A 12,080-nucleotide genomic window follows, 5' to 3' on the forward strand; every position below is an offset into this window, starting at 1 on the left:
ACCCAGCGTTACTCCGTCCCAGGTGCAGAATCCGGCATTTGGACTTGTTAAATTTCATCCCATAAATCATAGCCCAATGCTCCAACCTACCTAGATGCCTCTGCAAGGGCTCCTGTCCCTCAAGAGAGTCAACAGCACTTCCCAGTTTGGTACCATCAGCAAACTTGCTAATGGTGCATTCAACTCCTGCATCCAGATCACTGATAAATGTATTGAACAGAACTGGCCCCAGAACTGAGCCCTGAGGAACACCACTGGTGACTGGTTGCCAGCCAGATGTAGCCCCATTCACTGCAATCCTTTGAGCTCTGCCCTTCAGCCAGTTCTTCACCCAGCGCACTGTGAACCTGCTCACCCCACAGTTGGACAACTTGTCCAGAAGGATGCTGTGAGGGACAGTATCAAAAGCCTTACTAAAATCTAGAAAAACTACACCCACTTCCCTTCTTCCAATAGAGGGGTAACCTTATCATAGAAGGATATCAGATTAGTTAAACAAGACTTTCCTTTTGTGACCCCATGTTGACTGTGCCTGATGATTGCATTGTTCTTTAAAGGCCTTTCAATAGTACCCAGTATGATCTTTTTCATAAAAAGAAGTTTCTTCTTCCCTGAATACTGCTGTATTCTGGTAGTATTAGTGTAGCCACAAAAAAGAGGTACCATGAAATGAGCTTGAGGGTGACATCAATTAGTTGGAAGTAATGAACATCTAATGTCTGTGCTCTTACCCACTGGTAAATATGAAGTACCTTTCCTCTTGTTAATTTAGAGGAACAGAATTAAACTTTCTTGAACACACACAACTGTGTAAATACCTTGTGACAGACTAAATTAATTCCTTATCAGATGGGACTAAAAATAATATATCTTAAAGAATAATCCAAAGATATTTTGGAGGAACAGCTAAATGTTAGTGGTGTTTCAAAACTGTAGATTCTTTCTTCAGCAAAAAGAATGGAAGAAGTCCCATTAACGTAATAAATGATTTTTTTTTTTAACTTAATACATTTTTTGTTGTTTTTGTTTTGCAGGATACAAAGTTATGGATAATAATGGAGTATCTGGGTGGAGGCTCTGCCCTTGATCTAGTAAGTAATTTATGTATGATTTTTGTTATTTTACCTCACATAATTATTTTCCTATCTTATAATTCTGGAAACTATAATATGTCATTTGGCTATGACAATGTTTGCTTCCAGTAAAGGAGAAAAAGTATTTGTCAATGCCAGGAAAATGTTCTTTTCCATGAGGCAAAACTGATTATTTGTATAGATGGAAGGGAACTAAGCAACATAATACTGGAAGCAGGATATAAACATCTTGGAATGCTAAGCTTCAGCCAGCCATAGAGCACTAGTGGCTGAAAACAGTTTTTTCTGTCTCTTAATTCTGCCACCACAACTCCTCCTAGTGTATAAATTTTAATGTGTCCGCCCCCCCCCCCCCCCCCCCCCAACAAAAAAACAAAAGTTTCCCTGTTTGAAGTCTCACTGAAATCTAAATAGGGACAGAAACACAATTTAGGCTGGTATTAAAAAATACATTTCAAAGGAATAGGGGGAGCTGTGGACTCCCTTGATGGTGGAGAGGCCTTACAGAGAGACCTGGATAGACTAGAGAGCCGGGCAATCACCAACTGTATGAAATTTAACAAGAGCAAGTGCCGGATTCTCCACCTGGGACCGGGTAGTCCTGGTTGTACGTACAAATTGGGGGGTGAGAGGCTGGAGAGCAGCCCTGTGGAAAGAGATCTGGGGGTTCGGGTTGATGGCAAGTTGAGTATGAGTCAACAGTGTGCCCTGGCAGCTAAAAGAGCCAGCCATGTCCTGGGGTGCATCAAGCACAGCATAGCTAGCCGGTTGAGGGAGGTGATTGTCCCACTGCATTGGTGCGGCCCCTCCTCGAGTACTGTGTGCACTTTTGGGCACCTCAATATAAGGAGGACATCAAACTATTAGAGTGTGTCCAGAGGAGGGCAACCAAGATGGTGAAAGGCCTCAAGGGCAAGACTTAGGAGGAGCGGCTGAGGTCACTTGGTTTGTTCAGCTTGGAGAAGGCTGAGGGGTGACCTCATCGCAGGCTGCAACTTCCTCAAGGCGGGCAATGGAGGGGGAGGTGCTGATTTCTCTCTGGTGACCAGGAAGTGGAATGAAGCTGCATCAGGGGAAGTTCAGACTGGGCATCAGGAAAAAGTTGCTCACTGAGAGGGTGGTCGGTCGCTGGAACAGGCTCCCCAGGGAAGTGGTCACGGCACCAAGGCTGTCAGAGTTCAAGGATCATCTGGACGATGCTCTTAGTCATATGGTTTAGTTTTAGGAAGTCCTGTGAGGAGCTGGGAGTTGGACTCGATGATCCTTATGGGTCCCTTCCCACTTGAGATATGCTATGATTCTATGACACATTTTCTGTGTTTGCATGCCATGCATAAATATACAGTAGAACCTTGTAAATTGTAAATTTAGCGAACACTATCTGTTCCATTTCTTTTCCGGCAAAGATTTTTGTATCTAATTCTGCAAGGAGATCTGCTTAATAAAGTGTGATTTTTTTTTTTTTTTTTTTAAGAGATATGGTTCAAGATATTTGAAAGACTAGATTAACTATACCAGATACAGTAACAAAAAATTACCCCGTTTTGAATCATAATTCAAAAGGTTCAGTGCAGATTGTGTTTTCCGTGACTAGATGCTGGCCATTCACTTTAGCTATTTAAAAAAAAAAAAAAATCACATGCTATCCTATATTTATTGAGGGTTTCTAAAATCCTATTCTAGAAATAAAAATGGATGTTTTAAGTATGTGAAAATTGTCATACCAATTGAGACCGAATGTCTCCGTAGCACAGTTTGCTGTTCTCAACTGGGGCAACTAATAAATGCTTGAGGAAAGAGCAGAAGGAAAAGGCCTGTGTAGAGGGATTCTGCTGGTAACATCCAGAAGACAAGAGGCCATAGTAAATGTAGGCTTCCTGCAGTTGTGCTGCCATATTTTAACTGTAATTACTTTTTGGAACTCATTTATACCTTTAGTTTCCACCTCCTGTTAGAAGGACTTCTATAGTTGTGTAGAAATTGATAATGTTCCCCATAAATATATGCTGAAAAAGTTTGTTTATTGTTGTCAGTTTTTTTCCTGACAGAAGAGCATTTAGAAACGGGCTTGGCTTCTGTAAGTTAATTATTACTTTATTTGTACTTCAAAAAGCTGAAAAAGAGCAGAAAGAAAACTGATGTTACCATATTTTCTTGTCTTTTTTTTTAATCACACACATTTCTCTTGTGTGATGACCACGTTTATTCCCAAAGTTTGTTGCCTAGAAATAGTACTAAGTCTTTGGTCACATTCTGCAATGTTATTGAAGAAACTGTGCCACAGAACTGAAATCATCATGTAAGTGTATATTAAGCATCTTGTGTGTGCTTCATTCATTTTCAGTTTATGTTCCGCTTCATGTTTTCCTAGTTCTAACATGCACATTATGGTTCTTAATGGGAATCTGGTAGGACAGCTGGCACACTTTATCATGTTTCTGTACTCAAGGCAAGACCAAATGGGAATCTTGAATTCCATGTTTGAAGTGTGTATGCGTCACGTTAGCGTGGTGTTTTCTGTACTTGAATACGCACTGCCTGTTTTGAAAATCACACCTCACGAGAGAAAGTACATTTAATGCAATTACATGTACGTTGTTCAACTTTTAGGTTTGTGGCTGAGGTACAAGTGCTAATATTCTCAGCCTTAGTCTTTTTTCACTAACTTCCTCCTCACTAAGGTGAGCTAACATCTCACAAAAGAGGTTTTCCCCCATTAGATGTGCTGTATCGTGTTGCCAAGTTTTGAACTGGCGCTTGCGGCCTAGCTGGAGCAAAGCCTTGAGAATGTCTTGGTGGGTTTCAGGGAGTGGCAATATCATGTATATTATCGAAGCTAGAGAAAAGCAAAAAAGATTGCAAGTAAAGCTGCAAAGGTAAAACAAATATGTTGTCTGCATTACATGAGATTTTACCTGTTCCTACCTATTAGCTGAGGATTTCTGTGGGATGTAATATTTTAATTTTTATCTGAAATGCTTTCTTTCTCACAGAGTGAAGTTTCAGAGATACAACTTTTTGATTGTGTTTCAGTGACTGCTATTGTGGAGTAAACTAGAATACTGGAATATTTCCAATATTAATTGTTGTCTACAAAGTTTCAGTCTCTCTCTCAAAATGCCCTTATTGGTTAAGAAGCCTCTCTGGGTAGTGACCTTTCCACTGTCCCTTTAGAGTTAGTGGCATCCTCACTTACAGGATTTATTTCAGTTGTAGAGAGCTCTGAGATCTTCTACCACTGCTGTTTCTTCATGTAAGAATTAAATTACTTGGAACCTTTAATTCTAACAACTTGCAGATTTGTATCTTCAGTTTTATATGAAAAAAAGTTAACTTTTTTAATATGCAATGCTCTGTCAGCCTCACAGCTTGAGTTATGTTTTAGAGAGCTTCACAAAATCCCCTGCAGCATATAGTAATAGGATATGTGGTACCTTATATGCTTTAGTTTCTTTCTCTGACTTTGAGATTTGGGTCCATATAGGGCCTGTGGAGTGGCACATCTAAGTTCAGTGTAATGAATAATCAGATTACAATGTAGATGCTTTTCAAACACAGTGAATGTATCTGACCTGACCACAAAGCAATAACTTGAAATTGTGTCTTTATGGATCCTTCAACAAACTTTTAAAAGTGCTTTAGATAAATGAAATATTTCTTTGCCTGTTGTTCATAAGACCACTTAGAACTACGTAATTTTTAAAAGAATATTCTGGGTTGTATCTCATGTTACCAAGTTAGCAAATTGGAAGTTTTTTGAGGTGTGACAGGAGTTTTATTGTCTTTTTATAGTCACAGTGTTATTTCTGTTCTCTCTGTTTCTCCTTTTTACATATATATACACACATACACATATATATAAAAAAATACTGCTTGTGTCTCCTAGTTAGAACCTGGCTCACTTGATGAAACTCAGATTGCTACAATATTGAGGGAGATACTCAAAGGACTCGATTACTTGCATTCAGAAAAGAAAATCCACAGAGATATTAAAGGTAAATTGTTTTTTTTTTTTTTTGTATTGTAATAATATTAGAAGAGCTCATGCAATATAAATGAACACCCTTCCAGTGTCAAATGTCTTAATTTCTGCTGTTTCCTCTTCTTTATTCCAGCTGCTAATGTATTGCTATCTGAACAAGGAGAAGTAAAACTAGCAGATTTTGGAGTAGCAGGACAACTAACAGATACACAGATAAAGAGGAATACCTTTGTGGGAACACCATTTTGGATGGCACCTGAAGTAATAAAGCAATCAGCATATGATTCGAAGGTAAGGTATCTCAAGGCATTAGACAAAGTCCCTTCCTTTTTTAACTTGAATTACATAGGTTGGTCTTCAGACTGTAGCTAATAACTTTGTGTCTAGACAGGTGTACATTTAGATGATACCTAGCACCTAAAAGCTATTGGCAAGGAAAGAAGCTTTCCGAATTTGTATCCAAACCTCAAGTTCCTCAGTGTATTAAGCCCATCCAGATGGCAAGAAATATTACAATATTTACAAGTACATCCTGTCACCTTTTATCCCACTCTATTGATGAGTATTTTTGATGGTTCTTTAGAAGTAGAATAGAACAAATATATACAAAATGTTAATATGCTACCACTTGTTTTTAGAAAAAAATGGTCAGCAACACTGTTGAAGAATATGGATTTGGTGGATGTGAAAGTGTTGTTTGAAAGTGCTGTTACTCATCTGTGGAAGAATGTGCTGCATAGGTCTGTGCTACTCTCTGACCATGTTCTTTTACATTTTCTGTACAGGGAGGGTTTAATGTTTAATACCCAATTTACTTATTTGTAGATATTTACATGACACAGGATTTTGATTTAGCAGAGTGGTACAGCAGTGTATGGAAATTACAACACAAGCACAGTACATCACTTGTAATAAATGTGATTCCTGTTACTGGTCTCCATGTGCTCACCAGCATGGCACTGGATGTCCCCAGTTGCTGGGAAGGAATATGTACATTGAAGCCAGCTCAAGCCCATTGCTCTTTTCAAAGTTTGTTTTGTTGGTTACTCGGCTTTTATACTTCTATTAGGCTGAGCTACATATACACCTCCTTGCTGCTCCTCCCTTCTCCCTCTCCCGTGCTGGTCTGGCTAGCTCAGTAAGACATTGCTTCTACACATTATATCGGGGAAGGCTATTTGCACAACCTGATGACCCACCGGTACAGCTGTGTATCTGAAACAAAGGTCAACCTCAAGTCCCGCTTGTGTTGAGATAAGATCAGCTTGCTTTCTGATCATTAGCAGTCATTCCTTATGTTCTTCCCTGAGCTCATCTTTCTTGCCCATCTCCTCTGATCCCCTTGTAGGGATTTGTTGGTTGGTCACATCTCCATGCAATGAGACAAGTTGGCGTGTTTCTTTCCACCCTCATCGATGTAAGGAACTTGCCAATATTGACTCTGGCCTAGATTATTTGTAGTATTACTTCCTTCCCTATTTGATATCTTTCTGTAGAGAGGCTATTTAAAAATAACTAGCAGACCTCTGTAGAGCCTCTAGAAGCTTAAATGACCCCAAATTCCCAATTTGAAGGTTGATGTCCTGGTTTCAGCTGGGATATGGTTAATTTTCTTCCTAGTAGCTGGCATAGTGCTGTGTTTTGGATTTAGTTTGAGAATAATGCTGATAACACACTGATGGTTTAGTTGTTGCTAAGTGGTGCTTACACTAGTCAAGGACTTTTTCAGCTTCCCATGCTTTGCCAGGTGCACAAGAAACTGGGAGGGGGCACAGCCAGGACAGTTGACCCAAACTGACCAAAGGGGTATTCTACACCATGTGATGTCATGCTCAGTATATAAACTGGGGGGGGTTGGCCGGGGGGCAGCGATTGCTGCTCGGGGACTGGCTGGGCATCACTCGGCAGGTGGTGAGCAGTTGAATTGCTTCCCCCCCCACACACCCCGGCTTTTATTTCTTTCTCTTGTTGTTCTCCTTATCATTACAATTTTTATTATTATTATTATTTTATTTGAATTATTAAACTGTTCTTATCTCAACCCATGAGTTTTCTTACTTTTGTCCTTCTGATTCTTTCCCCCATCCCACCAGAGGGGAGGGTGAGTGAGTAGCTGTGTGGTGCTTGCTTGCTGACAGGGACTAAACCATGACAGTTGAGTAAACTTTTTTGGGTTTTTTGTCTATGGTGGTTTTTGTTTTGTTTACTTTGGTTGTTTGTTTTTGATGTGTTGATGGTTGGGGGTTTTTTGAGGTTTGGCTTCTTGGGAACGATTTTCACTTGGACAAAGCATGATTCAGTTCTCAGGTTTTGAATTCCAGCTGTTTCAGTCTACAATGTCATGTGGACATAAAAATGTCATGTGATCAGTTCACTAGAAGGCCAGAGCTCAAGTTTTGAATGAGCTAGAGATAATTACTGGTGTCTGTGAGCCTTCGGGTACTTAGAGACCAGACTATATTGTACAGACAATAGTTTTGCTGTTGTTGCACAACAACCACTTGAGAAGGCCTGTTTATTTTAAGATAGTCTTATGTGTATGTGAGAACACAGACATCCAAATCTAATCTCATTTTCCTTCCATAAGCTGGCCATGCTTGAGAGGTGTTAGGCAGGATTGTCCTCTTCATAGCATATTCCTGGTGAGGTGCAAGCAATTTCCACTACGTAGTTGCTGTGTTACCCAGTTTTGTTCTTTGCCCTGTCGAATCCTCTTACTTTCCCACATGCTGATGGGTTCCAAATAAAAGCTTGAAAGTGCTCTGTAACACTACTTTGGGCACAGTTCATCTGCTTCTTTCCTCATTTACTATATGCCTCACACCAACTGTTAAATTGTTTATTGGTCCTTTTCTGATTGGAAAATCTTTGCTCATGCTGACTGCTGAAATAGCACAACTGTGCAAAGCAAAGAAAAACCTAAGTTATGTCATAAAACTACTGACCAGGCTAGAGGAAGGCAGATGCATCCTGAGGTCTAACACTGCTAGTTATTGCTATAAAGCTTAAAGTCACCTGTTGATTCAGCACTATAATCACTTGTCTTAATATTATGGGCAGCTGGTGGATTTCCTGACTGTGTATTATCAATATAACTCATGCAAGAACTATTATTCCAGTATATTGATTTCCCCTTGAAGCAGGTTCAGATATTAAGATAGTTACACGTCCTCTGAGTTCAGATACAGTTCTGAGAAATTTCCTCGTGTGAAGCACTTACACTGTTTTAACCAAAAGCATTTTATTTTTATTGTTTTTGCATTACTTCATAATATTATAAACACTCACATTAATGTCTCTTAAGATTGTGTAAAATGAATACTTAACATAAGCTTCTGATTTTGAATACAGTATTTTTTTCGCAGTTTGTTATGGGAATGTATGCATATAATACCTTTTACCTTTTTGTTAAGGTAGAGAAGCAGGTTTTTTTAATAGATAAAAAATGTCTGCATTTTTTAAAAATGCTGTTTTAATTCAGGATTTGACAAATAGAATCATAGAATTGTTTAGGTTGGAAAAGACCTTTAAGATCATCCAGTCCAACCATTAACCTAACATTACCAAGTCCACCACTAAACCAATTAAGGGTAGAGTAGCAACCCCATGCCTCCTGGCTTGGTGGCTGGATCATCTATAATGAAAGTAAAAACTAGGAATCATTAAGGTTGGAAAGGACCTCTACGATCATCAGTCCAACCATCAACCCAATGCGCACATTTTTTGTATTTTTCTTTTAAAATATGTGAAACTGAACAATGTCAAACCAAGTCCCAATTGATGTTCCCAATACTGTGCTCTCAAGATTATGTGAGGCTTTTTGGACTGCTTTATGCATATGTAAGCTGTGTATTCCTTAACTGCCATACAGAATTTGCCCCTTCCATTCTTGCTTTACTCAGTCCCATTCCCAGACTATTTTGTGTCCTTAAGATATTCCTATTACTCTTTCTCAGACCATATATTGCAAGGTGTATTTACAAGTGTGTTGGGTTTGCGTGGCAAAGTTTGGGTAGAGGGGGGGCTACAGGGGTGGCTTCTGTGAGAAGCTGCTAGAAGCTTCCCCTGTGTCCGACAGAGCCAATGCCAGCCGGCTCCAAGATGGACCCACTGCTGGCCAAGGCCGAGCCCATCAGCGACGGTGGTAGCGCCTCTGGGATAACAGAGTTAAGAAGGGGGGGAAAAAAAACCCAAAGGGACACAAACTGCAGCTGGAGTGAGGAGTGAGAATATGTGAGAGGAACAACTCTGCAGACACCAAGGTTGGTGAAGAAGGAGGGCAGGAGGTGCTCCAGGCACCACAGCAGAGATTCCCCTGCGGCCCGTGGTGAAAGCCCCTGGTGAGGCAGTTGTGCCCCTGCAGCCCAGGGAGGTCCACGGTGGAGCAGATATCCACCTGCAGCCCGGGGAGGACCCCACACCGGAGCAGGGGGATGTGCCCGAAGGAGGCTGTGACCCCATGGGAAGCCCATGTTGGAGCAGGCTCCTGGCAGGACCTGTGGCCCCGTGGAGAGAGAGGAGCCCATGCTGGAGCAGGTTTGCTGGCAGGACTTGTGACCCCGTGGGGGACCCACGCTGGAGCAGTCTGCTCCTGAAGGGCTGCACCCCATGGAAGGGACCACGCTGGAGCAGTTTGTGAAGAACTGTAGCTTGTGGGAAGGACCCATATTGGAGAAGTTCATCGAGGACTGTCTGCCGTGGGAGGGACCCCACGCTGGAGCAGGGGAAGAGTGTGAGGAGTCCTCCCCTGAGGAGGAAGGAGCGGCAGAGATGACGTGTGATGAACTGACCACAGCCCCCATTCCCTGTCCCTCTGCGCCCCTCGGGGGGAGGAGGTAGAGAAAATTGGGAGTGAAGTTGAGCCCAGGAAGAAGGGAGGGGTGAGGGGAAGGTGTTTTAAGATTTGGTTTTATTTCTCATTACCCTACGCATGTTCTCACTCCTCTCTCCTACTCGGTTTTGATTGGTAATAAATTAAACTGATTTTCTCCAAGTCGAGTCTGTTTTGCCCGTGACGGTAATTGCTGAGTGATCTCCGTGTCCTTATCTCGGCCCACAAGCTTTTTCGTTGTATTTTCTCTCCCCTGCCCAGTTGAGAAGGGGGAGCGATAGAGCAGCTTTGGTGGGCACTTGGCATCCAGCCAGGGTCAAACCACCACCACAAGGCATTCCAATACTTGTCTTTATTGCCTAAAAAATAATCAAGGTATGTGATTTTTGACATAGATACTAAAATTTCAAGAGCTTCTGTCAGACTTCTGTAAATAATAATTCAGACTCTCATATTTGAGAACACAGGATTTCCAGAAGGCTTGTGTGAGGAGTTAGCTACAACATTTGCATTTTAATGTGGTCAGTAGCTAATCTGAGAAGCATACCTGATAGCAAAAATTTCAGCTCTATTTTTCATTTTCCCTTGTAGTTTATTTTTAAAGTCCAGATAATCCACAGGGGTGATAATATCTATCTGTTAAAGAAACTATCAGCCATGGGGAAAAATAGTGAAATGTCATAACATGACTATAATCGTTATATTAAAGCTACCACCTGCTTTTTTAAATTTCCTTTCTTATTTATCTTTTCCCATTCCATTTACTTCCTTCTCTCCAAGCTGTTTGCTCTTTGATATAATGTCCTCATAGGGTCTTTTCCTTCTTTCTAATTTCTATTATTTTGGCAATAGTTCTTACTTCATCCTCCTGTTTTGATTCCTTTCTTCATCTGAAAGCATCTTTTCTTATCTGCCTCAGTTTTCCCATATCTAGTTCTTTGTCCTTTCTACTATATAACTTCTATTAGAAAAATATTTAATTGTAAAATGTTTTCTTTTGCACATAGCCTGTTTTCTTTGACTTACAAGAGCTTCAAAGTCAGACTAAATTTTACTCATTAGAATGGAAGAGGAAAGGCTTATGGCAGTACTGCAATAAATAGTAGTTACCGGTGACTTACTGACTCTCATCTGAACTTGGAAGAATAACTTTTGTTCAAGATTTGAAACTGTAAAAATCATAACGTGGTAAAACTTAGTGATGATATAATGTCATCACTCCTTAAGGTCATGCTGCTCCCTCCCCATTTGGAGGACTGATTTGCACTTGTTCTGGAGTTTCATTGTCACAGACAAGCGCATCCTAGAAATGCCTAGTTGGATACACATGCACTTGGTACTTACATTCCTGTTTTGAGATCCTTTCTTATCTGTGAAAGGAGAGGTTTACAGTTCCAGAGGAATTTGGGGGGTCTATTCTTGATGCTCCCAACAGGAATGGGCTTCTAAAACCCATCTTGGACTTCAGAGTTCAGTGTGCAGCTGTGGTTTGTTGGACTTTTTTGATCATTTTTCCTGGGGGAAGGTCACTAGCAGTAGAAAGTTATAAATATATGAGGGGAAAAAAAGGAAGTATTTTTATATATGTGTGTGCATGTGGATATCTATGCACACATACACATATAAATTTAATTTTTATACTTATGCTTTATACACATGCTCCATCTGTGACTGAAAGTCTGGGAGAAGAAAATCTATCCACTTATGTGGCTTTAACACATTCCTCAAGGAAACTAAAATTCTGAATAAATTGGAAATAATAATGCTCCGTTGTTAGCAAGAAGACTTATCTTTGCAGGTGATGTTTTTCTTTCATAACCAAGAAAAGCTTTCATGCTGGAGGGAAGTTACTCACAATTATACTCAGACTTGAGGAGAGCTTAGCTGATAATGCTGTTACTAAGATAAACGAAACTCAGAGCTCATATACTTACATAATTCTCTGTGCTCAGTATGAGATGGCAGTTCTGTAACATGGGTTAACAAAACACCATTTCATAAATTCAATGGTATGCTAATTGTCTCAGATTTTTTTTGCCATACTTACTTGCAAAATTAAGTAACTAAGCTCTTAACAGTAGAATGTGGTCTGAACAAGGACGAAGGAGCAGTCATGCAGGGTAGCTGTGATAGTGGAATGGATGCATGCATTGCAGCTATCAGCCTATAGTCC

The 12,080-nt window shown here is 40.4% G+C and overlaps 1 protein-coding gene across 1 annotated transcript in view; it reads left to right on the plus strand.

The window, feature by feature from the left end:
* Nucleotides 1–12,080, plus strand: part of STK24 (serine/threonine kinase 24) — a 61,570-nt gene that overhangs the window by 39,066 nt on the left and 10,424 nt on the right. Inside the window, exons 3-5 of the mRNA XM_075717553.1 lie at nucleotides 1,035–1,091; nucleotides 4,981–5,089; nucleotides 5,210–5,367. Of these exons, the coding sequence (XP_075573668.1) occupies nucleotides 1,035–1,091; nucleotides 4,981–5,089; nucleotides 5,210–5,367 (324 nt within the window). The remainder of the gene's footprint in view (nucleotides 1–1,034; nucleotides 1,092–4,980; nucleotides 5,090–5,209; nucleotides 5,368–12,080) is intronic.

This window comes from Pelecanus crispus, chromosome 1 (assembly GCF_030463565.1).
Source record: "Pelecanus crispus isolate bPelCri1 chromosome 1, bPelCri1.pri, whole genome shotgun sequence".
NCBI classification, from domain to species: Eukaryota; Metazoa; Chordata; class Aves; order Pelecaniformes; family Pelecanidae; genus Pelecanus; species Pelecanus crispus.